Source organism: Mirounga angustirostris, unplaced genomic scaffold (genome assembly GCF_029215605.1).
Source record: "Mirounga angustirostris isolate CCGP_5_RB_7025 unplaced genomic scaffold, mMirAng1.0.hap1 SCAF_6, whole genome shotgun sequence".
NCBI classification, from domain to species: Eukaryota; Metazoa; Chordata; class Mammalia; order Carnivora; family Phocidae; genus Mirounga; species Mirounga angustirostris.
In genome coordinates, this window is record NW_026991714.1 from 10,908,691 (window position 1) to 10,925,222 (window position 16,532).

Below are 16,532 nucleotides of genomic sequence, written 5' to 3' on the forward strand. Positions count from 1 at the left end.
TTCGAATCCACTCACAGAAAAGTCATCTGCTCATTAAAATAACACATAGCTGTTTGATTGTTGTCTTTGTGGAAAATTACATGACTGTCATCAGCTGTTGCTTCTGGCCCTGCTTTCTGTTCTAATGTAAATACATGAGGTCACAGATTTAAAGAAACAGGCTGTATTTACATCCTTGTAAAGAATCCTCGCCAACCATCCAGCTGTGTTCTTCCAACACGCCCAAATTAAACTTGGGGTATCCTAAACCCTGGTTACCCATGAAAGCCTTAATGTTGGGGTGACAGGAGGAGGGGCATTACAAGTGCACCTCCCTTCATGGGACAAAGTGCTTTTTTAGTTCAGTGGAGCTCCAGCAGTAGGCTGAGAGGTAATGGCCGGGGTGGGGGCTGCACTGACCTATTCTGCAATGAGGGCTCTTGGATGTCCGGGGAGGCAACTTCTGAGCTGGGAGGTGTGTGGGGTGGTGGGGACAGAGGGAGAATCTTTGCAATTTGGACAGAAATGTGCCAGGATCAGCGTTTATGGGAAGGTGTGTGACCAGAGCTTCGTTTTCCACTTTTTAAAATCACGGTTCCTCAGTTGTTGGATCTTTCTGATTTGGTTTACTTTTTTCAGGTAACTATTTAGGCAGGGATTTGTAAAAAAAATTCTTTCCATTGAGGACACTGCCAAGACTTTTATCAATCAAAGAAGGAAGCAGTATATTTTAAAACATAAGAAAGAAGGGCACCCAAAAAGTTAATGATTGAAAATAGCTGTAGAAATATATAGAGACAAAAATGAAGCTGAGAGCTCATTGCAAATTGTACAAAGACTGGGAAAGAGCATGAGTTGATTTTAGTTCTCAGTATACATTATGGTCAGGTATTAGCTTATTTCCAGAATGCTGGATTTTATTAATCTACCACATTGTGGTGGGAGCAATGGGTTGTAATCTGAAGGATACACAAATAAGTAAGTTACTTGAGTTACAATGACTAGACAAGCAATGTTTATTTGGGGTAAGCGTCAGAGGTCCAAATTATGATTTCTGTCCAGCAGAAAATCCAATGAAAGGACTTTAATATTAACTCAAAATTTGAGAAAATTCTAGTATAAACTTTTCAGAAATTTTCTTTGAAACATAACTAAATATCACTTGGTTAGATTAAGTAATATCAAGGATAAGAAAAAGAGTGACCTATAGTCTGTTATAGGAAGACAGTTTTGTGAGGGCATTTTTTTTTTTTAAGATTTTATTTATTTATTTGAGAGAGAGAGAAGCGTGCACAAAAGAGAGCACAAGAAGGGGGAGGGTCAGAGGGAGAAGCAGACTCCCTGCTGAGCAGGGACCCCCCCCCACCCCCCCGATGTGGGGCTTGAACCCGAGACTTCAGGATCATGACCTGAGCTGAAGGCAGGTGCTTAACCAACTGAGCCACCCAGCACCCCTGTGAGGGGCATTCCTGAAATACTTTCTACCTATGATTTGTCGCTAGGTAAAGTAGCCACCAGAGAGATCCTTTTACTTTATCTTTTAATGTTCGTAAATTATTTCCAAAAAGGGATTGATCATCTATGTCAATATCTCTTCCCTGCAGTTGTTGGTCTCCAACATATCAACAAACCACCTGTCTTCCTGTGACATTTGGCAAAGCCCTGTGTACTGAGGGATTTAAATAAGACTATTCCTTCTCTCCAAGAACCAAAGTTCTATTAAAGCTATTAATTTAGATATACATAGGAAGAAAAATAAAAAAAAAATGAGTAAATATTGAAAGTGCAGTTTTAGCTGTGAAGCGATGTTGCATGTGTACATATTACAGATGCTTAAACTAAGATTTTATACAGTGACCCGAGCAAAATTTTGAACATCTCAACTAATTGGATTTATAGGTATAGAAAAGTTACACACACACACACACAATTTTCCTATATTTCTATTTCTAAAATTTCTAGAAATATATGTGTGTGTATGTGTGTGTGTGTGTGTGTGTTGTGTATTTACGTATCTCCAGAAAATTTGCCAGGAATGCATTTATGTGTAGTTGATCACCCTATGTATCTTCCCTCTTTTGAAATCTTAGAACATGAATAACTAAATATAAGGGAGTTTCCAGGGGAGACCACCAACCACCAGACCTAGCCCCCATTCTGTGTGCCATTTCCTCTTGCATTAGGGGGCCCAACAGCACTGAATATGACCTTTACAAGAGCAAAGGTCATATTCAAATGACATATGACATATTCATACGTAGGCAGCGTGCCCTGTGGCCTCTGCTTTGGCTCTCTTTCCCTTGCTCGGGACTGGTGCTAGCAGATGTTCTTTTCTTCATGTCTCTGAACCAACTGTACCTTCCTTCAAGCTCAGCCCCCAACTCTGACTGCTCCAGAGCACAGTCATCCTCCTGCACCTGACCACCCAGGGTGCTCCTTATCTTTGTGGCCCCACGGACAATTCTTATCCAAATAGCTACGGGGTTTGAATACCTTCTTAAAGATACCAGGATGGATATTTTACCAGTAGTTTCACTGAATCATTACAAGAGACTTGAGTAGTCGTATTCCCATTTTATACTTAAGGAAAAGTAGTCCGGAAACACCCAGTAACTTTCAGAAGGCCACACTGCTGGCTTGTGGCTGAGCCACTATTCTGAACCAAGGCCAAGCTTTCCCCCTGCTGCCTTGTATATCATAGACTACCTTCTAGAGTTGGCTTTAATATATCTGTAGATAACTTGTATCTCCTATCAAAGAGACCAGAGAATTTAAAAACAACAACAACAACAACAACAACAAACCCCACGAGGCAACATAGATATATTTTCCTGGAACATTAACACTATTTGCCCAAATCATCAATACGTGCTTGGTTGGATTCAAGATCCTGATGTTGTTAAGATTAAGCTTAACAATATCTCTTTGCTTATGTCTTTTCACACATTGGACATTTCACATGTAAACGATGAAATGACATGACTGTAGGGATCACAGGGAGACTCATCGCTGACTCATGATCCCACTGACCGAACTGCTGGACCCAGTCTCTCAAATCTCTCTCTTCCTTGGGTAATAAAAGTGTTTCTTAATCCCTTTGTTTCTTCCTATACCTACTGATGCAGCGCTCTCACTTGACTCATCCTCTCTCTTTAATATAGCCGCCCCACACGTTGCCTGGGGACAGGATCATAAGACAGTTTAGGGGATACCACCTGGCACTGAACTTGAAATCATTCCTACTATAAAATATATTCTGTGGACTATAAAGACAATTCCATGTAAAGCAAGCAGGAACAGTATCCTGTATGGATTTAGCTACTATCCCAAATATTTCTCCTGTGAAGGTGGGTGATTTTCTGCCTTGAAAAGTATGACGTCACCATGACCCCGTCTTTGAGCATTTCAGCGCAGGAGTCAGGGCGTCCCCTCCAGTTTATTCAGGCTTTGTTTCTTCCACAAGAATCCTTATGTATATAGAATCTTGAGAGTCTGCTTTGATGCACTGCAGTTTCCATGGAGGACCCACAAAATAGAATCCTCTAGGGCCCATTTTACACCAGTATCTCTCCCCTTGGTAGTAATAACATCTAACTCATGTAGCATTTTATCCATGTTAAGAGGCCTAGGAGTTAGGTACCGGGGTTAACTACATAATGTGGGTGGAAACAGAGGGGCAGGGATATTAAATAATTTGCCCAAGGTAGCACATCTAGTTAGCGATGGCAGCCAGGATTTTAAAACTAAGCCGTCTGTGACTCCAGAGTCTGTGTTCTTAGCCACTATCATCAAAGTACTGTTTTGCTTTATTTTTTTATTATCATTTTAAAAATTTTTTAAAAAGATTTTATTTATTTGACAGTGAGAGACACAGCAAGAGAGGGAACACAAGCAGGGGGAGTGGGAGAGGGAGAAGCAGACTCCCCGCTGAGCAGGGAGCCTGATGCAGGGCTCGATCCCAGGAATCTGGGATCATGACCTGAGCTGGAGGCAGATGCTTAACAACCGAGCCACCCAGGCGCCCCAGTATTGTTTTACTTTATTTTTTTTTAAAGATTTTATTTGTTTATTTGAGAGAGAGAGAATGAGAGACAGAGAGCATGAGAGGGAGGAGGGTCAGAGGGAGAAGCAGACTCCCTGCCAAGCAGGGAGCCCGATGCGGGACTCGATCCTGGGACTCCAGGATCATGACCTGAGCCAAAGGCAGTCGCTTAACCAACTGAGCCACCCAGGCGCCCCTTGTTTTACTTTAAAAGACTGTTCACCCAAGCTCAGTTGGTTGAGCGTCTAACTCTTGATTTCAGCTGAGGTCATGATCCCAGGGTTGTGAGAGTGAGCCCCACATAGGGCTCCGCGCTCAGCACGGAGTCTGCTGGAGATTCTCTCTCTCTTTCTCTCTCTGCCCCTCCCCTTGCTTGCACTCTCTCTTTCTCTAAAATAAATAATCTTTTTTAAAAAATTAAAATAAAAGTCTAGTCACCCACTAAGAGAAAGTAGACAACAAAAAGGGGTGATCAGTATGCTCGCAGCAAGTTGGTAGAGAGAGTTGCATTTTCATCCCCTCTACCTCTCTTTGGGGGTTCATTCCATTTGCTGGCCTTCAGTGAGAGTTTTCCTGACATTTCTGGAGAGTGCTCACTTTCCAGCTTCGCATGAAACCGAAAAACGTGTGTGCGACCATGCTGCCCATCTCCAGAATATGGAAATCTCTTGCTTACAGATTCCGTATTTGGACATGGTTCTTTCCTTTGCCACCCAGAGCGCTGCTTCTGAATCACATTACTTAAGGCTCTGCTGTTTCTGGGACTGCAAAACTGCCACAAAGGCAGCAGGAGCTGAAACCGATCTACAAAGAGTTTCCCACTAAAACTAGACTCCATTGCTTCAGTGGGTCTGTTGCCGTGCTGTTGGAAGAAAATGGGACTTATATTTCTACATATTTTTCTTTAGGGGTGGAATCTTCTTTGTTGTTCCCATTCAGAATCAAAGTGCTGACCATGCTCATTTTGGCAGAGAACCTAGTTTTGAGATAAGGTTGGAAATGTTTGCCCCCAGCAATGTTGCTCATGCCTTGAAAATATTTGCACTGTGACTGCAGGCAGTTGTGTGCGTAAGAAGATGGCTCAGCCTGGTGGGGACGAGGACATGGGAGGAGGGATGGGCCAAGAGCCATTTTATTTAAAACATACTCCTCTTCTGGAAAAAACAAACAAACAAAAAAATCCCCCCAAAACCAAAACAACAACAACAACAAAAAACAACCACACAGGAATTCAAAAAATATGCAGTTTTTATTGGGGAAGTGAGGGCAAACAAATGAAATCAGATCTATTTGTTTAGGGAAGGATAGGGAGCTGTGGCTTTCTTTATGATAAATATTATTTAAATGTTAAAACTGCTCAGGTACATTGGTCCCTGGCTCTTTTTAAATAAAATGTTAAAAGTAAAATGAATGTATGGTGATTAACATAACATAATAAAATAAAATAAAATAAAAAGTAAAAACTCTGGAATATTAGCTTACTGATCATTTAGGGTCTTTATATTAAGCAAAAGAAATTTTTTTTTTAGATCTTTAAAATAGCAGTTTTCTGAAGTAATGAAAACAAGAAAGTACTTACCATGGACAGATATTGTTTCAAAATACTTTGTTTTTACTAACCAGTCTAATCCTCAAAACGGGAGTGTGAGGTAGGTACGATTATTGTCCCTGTTTTATATCTGGGGAAACTGAGGAACCAGGAGGTAAGAAATTTTACTCAGGGTCTGGTAGCTGGTGTCGCCAGGGCTGGGACTCAGATCCAAGCCGTCTGGCCTGAGAACCACTGCATAGCACTTAGGGTTCTCACGGACTGCAGTGTGGACGGATCAAAGGGAGATGAGGACAAGGACGGTGCTGATAGCGGAGTAAGAAGACATTGTTTATCAAATGCCTGGTTATATATCAACACGTTTACATAGGCTGCCCACACCACAACTCTATGGGTAGGTGACATTATGCCCACTTTACAGATCAGTAAACCGAAACTTAGTGAAGGACGATGATTTGCACCAGGAGTCACAGCTCTTATGGGGCAGAATCAACATTGCAGCCTGGGTCTGTCTGCCTCTAACATGGGTTCTTAATCACCAGCTACTTTGTCTCTACCTCACTTGTTAGTTGTCCTGTTAGAATGTTCTTATGTAGTAATAAGGAACAGGACATAATCAAAGCTCCTCATTAAGTGATCAGACAGTTTAGCCTCTAGTGGGTTAGGGTGGGGGGAAGGTGGTTGGAAGAGAAAAGCATATTAGCCTTAGTGTGCCCACCCCTCCTTCCCCAGCTTCTAATTCCAATCCCCCAAGAGAAGAAAACCATCTTCCCTGCAGACATCTCTCTAAAAAACCACCATTGTGAGATTCAACCGGTTGATTTTGCTTGAAGTTCCATCCTGGGAGAGTTGTGTGGCTGCTGTGTGTGGATTGGCCCGACCCTTAGTGAGAACTGATGCCTACGCTGGTCAGCAGACCGGCAAGTGAACAGGAGACTGTTTCTTCATGCCCCTCAAGGAGAATTTCCTTGTCCAACTCATGTATTTGAGCTGTAATATTTCCTTTTCTATCCTCTCCATCTCCAAATATTCTGTGAGCAGAGTTCCTACATGGCCTAAACATACAATGTACATGTAGTTTTGCACATGAGCACCCCCTGGGATTCAGAGCATTCTGTGTCTGTCTGTCTCAAGTTCCCGTCTCCCCTCCCCCATGGTTTTTTTTCCCCCCATTAGGCAAATGGAAGGCCCATGCCACCTGTTAGCATTACATCATTGGTTCCCCAGAACACAGTTGCACCAAAGGCCTTAAACAAAGTAGTTCTTCTTGTATTGTTTGTACTCAAAGAGCTGATATCATGCCAACTGATGTCATTGTATGTCTTTGTGTAACTGCTATGGCAACTGGGCAGGTGGGGAGCCTCCAGCTGATGTCATGGGGAAAGGAGGTGTAGAGACAGAATTTTAAAAAGCTGTATGCTGCCTTTTTCTGTGTGTGGGTTTTTTTTGGCATGCATTTTTTTTTAAACTAGCTGCTTTTAAGACAAATTACAGCTTGAGTACCCTAAATAAGAACAGACAAAAGTCCCCCCCCCAACCCCTTAGAGACTTCTTTTGAATTTATTTTGTTGTTCTTTCCTCTCATCTTATATGAAAAAGTGTAACCACTGCCTTTTTCTTAAGGAAAAAAAAAAGTGAATTAGGGTCCCATCACAAAATCAGTGTGAATTGTTTACTTGGATTTTATGGAGGCAAAGCTGAGCGGATTTAAAAATAACTCTTTAAAGTCTCTTTCGTGGAGTTTGTAATGGTGATGGTGGGTAATTTCAATTTTTTTTAGAAAGTAGTCACTACTGAAGTCTTTCTCGTTTTCCATTTCTTCTGTCTACTTTAAAAATAATCTCTTAGGGCCCATACAAACGTTTTAATCATGATTTCATAGCAGAGTGAACTAGTAATATGTAAAGGCAGAGTTTAATTCTAGAATCCATTAAAATGAATTTATAGTTCCTGTTTTTCTTTTCAAAAAGCAAAGGTACGTTTTGACACTTACTGATGAATGCAGTGAGTGACCATAATATTACCCTCTTTGAATGATCTTTGTGTCACCACTGGACCTTAATGAAAATATGACTTGCCCAGTTGTCATGCCTAGCTGGCTGTGTACTGGGGGAGCACAGCCCTGAGACTTGGTCTAGGTTATAGTCTGGAGCTTTCTGCTGTAGATGCCAAAGATGAGACTTGAAATGGGGAAAGGCATATGTTACGTTCAGAAACTAGTGGACAGATAGACTTCCTGTCTTTATTTCAACACAATCGTATCCTGTCCACGCTTTGTGTTTTCCGGCCTTACCTCCTAAGACTATCAGGACAGATGTAGGACGTCTATCAGAGGGCATAAATGTGTTCTGGAGGCTTTCAGCTTAAAAGAAGTCTCTAACTTCCCCCTCCTTTCAAAAGGAAGGCCAGGGTAATATGAGAAATAGAGCCCACTTGGTGGGAATAGTATCAACTCAGATTTCCTGGCCCTTATATGTACATTGTGTCATTTGACACTCCTGATAATCCTTTGGGCTTATGCATGTGTGTGATACATCTAATAAATATTAAAGGAAAAATTTAAACAATAAACTGTGATCCATAAATCTCCTACCTTAAACAAGTGCTCTTTTTTGCATGGTCCTTTACTTTTTGATCACATGTATGGTGAATGTTTCTGAGTTGGCTTTGTTTCATTTAACATTAAATATAGAAATATTTTCTTTGTTTCCATATTGCTTTCACAACTTTTAATGGCTTCCTAATATTCCATTGGATGAATATAATAACTTTTCCTTTTTTAAAATTTGTTTTTGTCCTTGGCCTTTTCTGTAAAATAGATAATGCTGTAGTAAACCTCTTTGTACATCTAGCTGGATATCTTTGGTTAGGTCACTTTCTTAAGCTATATTCCCCAAAATGATGCTGCCCTTGTTGGTGGGGAGGTTTGCACACCTTGCCTGTATTCATTCAGTCCAGACTCCCAACCACACTAAAAGGTAGATGCTATTACCCTCATTTTACAGATGGGTAACCAAAAGCACAGAGAGAGAAATTAACTTGCTTAAGTCACAGAGCCAAGAAGTTGTGTTATTGGGACTATAGCCAAGGTAATCTGGGTCTTCCAAGGTCCCTGTCCATAGCCGCTCTTGTGTATTGGGAGCAAACTTGTCTTTCTGGGTGAGGTCAGCTTATGGAAGAGTGCAAGACATGGCTACAGTGCCCGAGGAGGTCGACCATGCTTTCCTTGGCTCCCAAAGTACGAGGTTCTATGTAGGCCACTGAGCATATGGCTCTTTGAGGCAGATCAAATCTGCTGCTGGTAAATTGCCTGGCGCTGCAAATGAACTCTTTCCAGGGGAACATGCCACGGTTTGCGTAAAGAGCCACATTGCCAAAGTACCGCATGCAGTGAGATCCTCTGAAACTTGTCCTGGATCTCCAAATGGCCTTGCATTTTTGTTCTGATATTATTTTTAAATACATGCACCTGCAGGAATGCACACTCATGTCTCTGGGGACAGTGGCCTTTTCTGCCAGCTCTGAAGTTCTAGGGATGGTCATTGTCACTTTCTGTGTGTTTGCTCCAGGTGGACTCAGCAGTTTTAAGCAGAACCATGAAAACCTCTGTGACAACTCCCTCCAGCTCCAAGAATGCCGAGAGGTGGGGAGCGGTGCATCTGCAGCCTCGAGCATGCTACCTCAGTCCATCCCCACCACCCCTGACATCGAGAATGCAGAGCTGACGCCCATCTTGCCCTTCCTGTTCCTTGGCAATGAGCAGGATGCTCAGGACCTGGACACGATGCAGCGGCTGAACATCGGCTACGTCATCAATGTCACCACTCACCTGCCCCTCTACCACTATGAGAAAGGCCTGTTCAACTACAAGAGGCTGCCGGCTACTGACAGTAACAAGCAGAACCTGCGGCAATACTTTGAAGAGGCATTTGAGTTCATCGGTAACTATCTCCCAAGGGGATTTCTGGTCTTCCACCTTCCTTTCCTCTCTGGCTTTTGCTTTGATATCAAGCCCAAGGTTTATGCCTGCATTGCAGAAAAGCTGCTCTGAGGTGTTTTCAGGCTCTGCCACCTGGTGCTGCCAAAGTGTTCTTCTAAGTCACAGCCCGTTGAACAAATGCATGGGAGCCACTGGGATGGGTGTAAAGAAACAGTGATGCCGTGTGGTGGGGAAATCCACATCCTTCTAGTTCTCGATGAAAAGGTGTTAGGGAAGAGCATGGATATGTTTTGTCCCAGAATTTCAAAAGAAATAACCAAGAAGAGGGCAATGGAGGCCAGGGCGGCTGCTGCTGTGGCTATCTGGTCTACCATGTCTGTCGGACCTTGTGAGAGATAAAATACAGGGAAGATGACACCATCTCCAAACTCACCCATGCCTCCCTTACGTTGGGCTAAATTAATCTGCAGGTTTAACTGTCTCTTACTTCCAATCAGTATAGCTACTTTACACGAGGTTGAGGCAAAGGTGGCATTTGCTGAAAGGCTGCTTCTGAAGAATGTTTTTCAGTAAAACAGTGCTGTCGTGAACACCTTTACATGTCAGTCACATCAGTGAAGAGGAGACAGGAGTAGAGGGCTGAGTTGTTTTTCCCTTCTACTTGCTTTGTCTCAGTTCTTAAACACTGGGTAGCAGAAGGGTGTGAATATGAGCGTTAGCGAGATGGTACTAGATTTCATAGGACTTGCTCCAAACTCGCTAAAGTAGGAGAGATCAGGTTGTGTAGCCTGAGTAGTTCCCAGGGAAGGGAAATCTAACAACAGCAGACTTTAATCTCCAGAAGGAAGTAACTGCCAGCCTAACCCTAATCCTAACTTTAACTTTTGCTGCTTCTATAGCCTCGAACTGTTTTAAGGCTCAAATTATTATTTGGGGGGAACACCAGGCACCTAGTAGACACAAAACAATTTTTTTTTTTCAAGTGACAACAACCTTCATTACCACAAAAAGGTGATCCAGTACTTTTCCTAGATATTGTAGCAGGTTGTTACTGGCCAAGGTCCCAGGAAGAATGCATTCATGTTTGGTGCTCCTTTATCAGAAAAAAAGAGCTTGGGTCTGGTAGATTTGCTGTAGAGTTGGCAGTTCTGCTCACGTCACCCAGCTGTTTTCCTTGCTAATTGTGCCTTCAGTGCAGGACCATGGACTACTCAGTCTGGAAGGAAAGTCTGGATGGTCACTGAACTCAGAAAAATAAAGTGACTTCTCCAAGATTGTAAGAATTTTAGTGTCAGAAGGGAGCAGAATGCAAGGCTCTTGACTCCAAGATAGGGGCCTTTCTACAATATGCTGGGGCAATGTTCCCAATGCTCTGTTAGTTCTGGAATGGCAACATTTGTGGATGCAAAGACACCTTAGATTCTTTATTAATAATATTTGAATTAAACCTTGAGCCCCGAGGAAGAAACTTTTGTCACCAAGTAGATGAGGAACTTTCTGGTTGATATATGATGTTATGACTGCAATTTTATCTGACTTAATCCCAGCTGGGGGAAGTTAAGAGATTGTTTTCCATTTAATGAGTAGCATCAGGCATGCTTGTCCCAACAGGATTTCAAGTAAGGCACCTGCATTCCTTATAGGTTATTCAGGCTTATCTGATTTTTTAAGAAGGAAAACAAAACAAGTAACAAATAGCATTTAACCTGAAGAACAATTCGGCGTCATAGCCTGCATAGGCACAATGTTATTTTCGTTGTTATATCATTAGATAAACTGAAATAGTATGGTCTAGCTTTAGGGGAAGCAGCAGTTTTTGTAACCATAATGCCATTTACAGAGAGTCTAATATAAACTAAGCAGAGTGTATGTTTAGGGTTTAACTATGCCAGTTTATTTATTCCTGAATTGGATGATATTATTCCCATATTCCCTGAGCCTTGTTAGTGAGTATCACTCCCATTATGTAGACAGGGCGGTGAAGCTCTGGGGAGTTAGGGGACTCAGACCTGGTTACTCATCTAGCATGTAGTGGAACCAGTGGTCAAGCCTAGCACTTTGCAGCTCATCTTCCTATCACCATGCCTCTCAGTCTTGATGTGGAGGTCAGTAAATAGTGTGTGCTGAAGAGAAGAAATTGCAAAAGGGAAATACTTTCTTCAGATACTTTTATCTATGAGAAATAAGCTTAATTCATAGATTTTTAAGATGGAATTTTGCATGATGTTTCTTTTCTCGATCCACTGGTGGGTAGCCAATAGAACTAGTTTAAGTTAGGGGCACCTGGCTGGCTCGGTTGGAAGAGCATGCAACGCTTAATCTCTGGGTCGTGAGTTCGAGCCCTACTTTGGGTGTAGAGATTACTTAAATAAATAAATAAACTAAAAAGAAAAAAAAAGTGGTTTAAGTTAGATCACTCCTCCTTACTCCCCTGCCGTACTCTTCATCTACTTGATATTCCTTCAGGGATTCTTTCTTGGGACGCCTTTTAGTCTAGAAGTGTCATTAAGAATCCATTTAGGCAGTGCCCATAAGCCACTCCCCTGAGCTTCTAATGTATCCGAAAACTTACAGAGTATTGCTTCTTTCAGTTGCCCTGATTTCTGGGCCATCACTAGAATTCCTCCGTCTTTGTCATCACCGCCATGTTGGAACAGCATACACAGATGTGGGGGGGTTGGACAGTTCAGATGTAGGTGACGCCTTGTGCCTGATAACTGCAAGTCTTTAGCTACATTTGCACTAATAGGCTATTCTGGTATGAAGCTGAACATAGCAACTTTCTCGATGGGTTTTGTTTCTTTAACCTCAGAGTTTAGTAAGACTGAAATCCTTAATCCATTTAATACCAGTTCCTGTACAGAGCAATTCTATAATGTAAAGAAAGAAATGGTTCTTTCTCTATCACAGCTGGGAGAGACATTGTTCACAACACTAGTTGTGATAAGCCACACAACCTAGTGATTGGAATTAACATCCTTTATCAAAAGGGTCTACTTAATCAGTGGCTTGCTTAACAGGCCAGTTAACTGTGTTGGCTGCAATAAGTTGAAGTGAACTGTTACTATGAATGATTCCTTCCCCTAGTCCCCTCTTTAAATGGAGAAATGTAAATTCTTATTCATGCTAATACTGCTTTTAGCCAGTTCTGGAGGTTGCAACCATAGGTCTACACAATTAACTAGTAAATTATACTTAGCTTTTTTTTTTTTTTAGAAAACTCTTTTCTTTTCTTTTTTTTTTTAAAGATTTTATTTATTTATTCATGAGAGACAGAGACAGAGAGAGAGAGAAGCAGGCTCCCAAGGAGCAGGGAGCCCAATGCGGGACTCGATCCCAGGACCCTAGGATCATGACCTGAGCCGAAGGCAGATGCTTAACCATCTGAGCCACCCAGGCGCCCAAATTATACTTAGCTTTAAAGCCATTTGAATTTATTTTTTTTTCTCTCTCTGCAAAATATAGCATTGTCAAGTCTGGATAAAAGCTAATCTCTCTTTTTCCATCTCTTTCTTCCTTCCTGCACCTCTTGGCTTTCTCCCTTTTCCCAGAGGAAGCTCACCAGTGTGGGAAAGGGCTTCTCATCCATTGCCAGGCGGGGGTGTCCCGTTCTGCCACCATCGTCATTGCGTACTTGATGAAGCACACTCGGATGACCATGACTGATGCTTATAAATTTGTCAAAGGCAAACGACCAATTATTTCCCCAAATCTTAACTTCATGGGGCAATTACTGGAGTTTGAGGAAGACCTGAACAACGGTGTGACACCACGAATCCTTACACCAAAGCTGATGGGCGTGGAAACGGTCGTCTGACAAAAGTCTGGATGGAAAGGATTACTCGTCTCCATTAAGAGACGAAGAGAAAGAAGGATGGATTCTTTCTTTTTTTCCTTTTTCTTTCTTTCTTCTTCTTCTTCTTTTTTTTAGATGGGGGTAAAGTTTGTGAATGGAAACAAAACTTGTTTAAAAACTTCTTATTTTTCACAAGTGTGAGAAGAATTTATCTTTTGATGCCGTTGAGATTTCCTTCCCACGAACTGATAAAGCAGGGAGGCTAAAGGAGTAATTTTTTTAAGCCAACAATAAAAATATAATAAAACTTGTTTCTTCCCCTTTTCCTTTTAAGCTATTTGTAGAGTTTATGATTAAATAGTCTGTGCAGGTTCATAGACCGAAGATACTACAACTTACACAAGTTAAAAAGAACCAAAAGTAAGAGACAGAAAAGACATTGAATCACGAAGGCCCAAGAGCTGCCTGGGCCGTCCACACAGGAAACAAAAACCCAACCAAACCAAGCCCTGTTGTACTCACTGGTGCAAAGAGAAAATCAGGGCAGCTTAAGTGGTCTAAGAACCCTTCACATTCTTTAAAGAGACAAAAGATACTGTTGATTTTGTGTGTTTCATACTCGGGATTATTTTCCCCCCTCTCTGGGTTTAAGAGATTTTTTTTTGAAATAGCAAGGAACTGACCATTATACCATATGCCTTCACTGGCTTCTTGTGCAATAATACGGTGTTTTGAGTGTGCAAACAAGTTAGAGCTGGCAGCCGAATAATAGGCAAATAGTGCAAATTTGCCAGCTTGGAGATCGAAAGGAATTCAATAAAAATCAATTACTTTCCTTCCCACCTTTTTCCTTTAATTTTTTTTTTTTTTGATTTGATTCTGGTTACAGTGCCATAAACCTTGTTACATATGTATATCAGACTGTAAAAAAAAAAAAAAAGACAAAAATTTATTTAAAAATATTTTTCGCAGAAAAAAAAAACCAACTTGATGTGTTTCTGTTGATTGTGTAAAAATTTATTTTCATTATATAAATGAAACTCATTTTGGGATGTGTCTTTTTTCCTCCTCTTTTCCTCAAGTCAGGTTCAAGCGTCTCTTACCTCTGGTAACTTGTACATGTAACATACGTGGAAATACACACGTATTTTTATGGGGGAAAGAGAGATGAGGAAGGGAAAATATTCTCTGTTCTCAGCGCGATTCAGAGAGAATGAGCAAGGAAACCAAAGAGCTCCGGTTATCAATCTGCCCAGTCATCATCTCCTCTGTTCTCATAGCACTCTACCCTCTTCTGCAAATGCAATTTCCTGCAGAGGGTAAACCTCAGGTGAAGTCACCTTAGAAGGATGAGGGGGTTTCTGCCCCAGCCTTTGAGCTCTGATCACAGGTCACTGCCAGATTGATTGGCTAGAATTCTGTGACCTTTCCAGTGGCTGTCTGATAAATATTTGTGACCATCTGCCATTTAGGGTTCTTGACGGTTCCTCCCCTGCCCCCTTGCCACTCCCCTTGCCACTTTCTCACTTGACATCTTTTGGTAACATTAACCACGGAGAGTGCAAAGCAGCAAATTGAACTCAGCATCATGAGTACAGCTTTCTTACCACACTTGGTTAATACATAGCTGGTGTTCCATGGGTTCCCAATGCATGGAAAAGAGGGCATGGGGGTAGGGGAAGAACATGATCTCAATGTTTTCTATGTTTTATTAAAATACATGTCTAGAGGGACTTGACCAAGGGGAAGATTCACAGCAAACTGAAATTTGCCTGGAGTGAGTAACAGAATTGAAGAGTTCGGGCATGTCCGGTTCTAGATGACTACGTTTGACCTATTTTTGTGAACATTGCTTAGAACTGCTATAACATAGTATTTTTTTGACATTTATTTTTTTTAAATAGCTTTTCTACTAGAAGTGAAAAAGAAAAGTGAAAACCAAACTTAACAGGAATTAACTGAGAGCTGTTTGAATTATTTTTACGACAAAGGTTAATCAGGTGAAAAGTAAATTTCTCTTACGGTGTTTTCTATTCTTCAGATTAACAATTTCCTTGGTGCTAGAGCATGTTTAAGAAGTCAAGTTGTTATATGATTAGTGATTTAAAATACATGGTGATTTCCTAGGCATTTCTTTTTGTTTATTCTAAATCCAAATGTTAAATTTCTGATAGAGTGTAATGTAAGCCTTTTTTTTTTTCTTTCGTTTCGTTTTGTTTCCTTTCTTAAATTTTTTTTTTTAAACAAAACAAGGAGGGGAATCAGTACAGTTTCTGTTCTTTACATGGAAATGATTTATGCTTTTTGAACTTGAATTTGAGAGAGACTGTCCTAGGGCAGACAGGAATCCTGCCAACCCACATACCAAGAATTCTGAGAGAGACTCCGGTCTTTTTTGCTAATCTGTTTTGAGTCACTTAGCCTCTGTTTCTTCATGAGGAATGTGAACCACTTCATGAAAATAAAATGGATTAACCAAGCTATTGCTCCCAAAACCAGACTCCCCAGGTTTCTGGGCCTCGCTAGGTGCCTCGACTAACTGGGAAATCATTTTGAGTGTCGTCTTCCTGAGGAAGCAGTCTCTGACCAACCGATGCATACATCATTCTCAGCATCCAGCAATGGTGGTTTCGTGCTGAGTGAATTTAATGATTCAATAGAGTAAGTCTGTTATATACAGATTCAGCAGAGACAGATGGCACTGTTACCTTAAGTTGAACAGAACAACAGCTCCAACTCCTGTCTATACATTTATTTCAACAGTTAATACTTTTCCAATCAGTGCATGTTAACCAGGATATGGTGCTCACGTTTCATCGAAGAGCTTGTGCTAGCTGCTTTTGGATCAGGACAAGCGGGCGGGAGGTGGGGCAGGAAAGCTGACAAGTGGAGAAATGTACAAGGGAAAATAGGAAAGAAGAAATATACATAACCCAGCAATGACACGTTGACAATAAATGAGGAAAGATGACCTTCTGAAAAGGTAATACAGTATGAGAAAGAGAGAATTGGAGGCTACAGTAAAACAAAGATGAAAAGCTATATTAGAATAAAGAACCAGGACCTGAGTCACACTTCAGAAGTTGATTAAGATAGAGCACTGATAAATTGCTCTAACTAGATCTTCTGGATGGTGAAATGTCTGGCGAGCCACACTGAATAGAGATAAGCAATATGGCTTTCACCTTGCTTGTGAGCAGGCTTTTGTAGATAAACCAAGGCATAT

General features: G+C 41.3%; 1 protein-coding gene across 1 annotated transcript in view; it reads left to right on the top strand.

The window, feature by feature from the left end:
* Positions 1-14,350, top strand: part of DUSP10 (dual specificity phosphatase 10) — a 40,655-nt gene extending 26,305 nt beyond the window's left edge. Inside the window, exons 3-4 of the mRNA XM_045876853.3 lie at positions 9,140-9,511; positions 13,062-14,350. Coding sequence (XP_045732809.1) covers positions 9,140-9,511; positions 13,062-13,327 — 638 coding nt within the window. The 3' untranslated portion in view covers positions 13,328-14,350. The remainder of the gene's footprint in view (positions 1-9,139; positions 9,512-13,061) is intronic.
* The last annotated feature ends 2,182 nt before the right edge of the window (positions 14,351-16,532 follow it).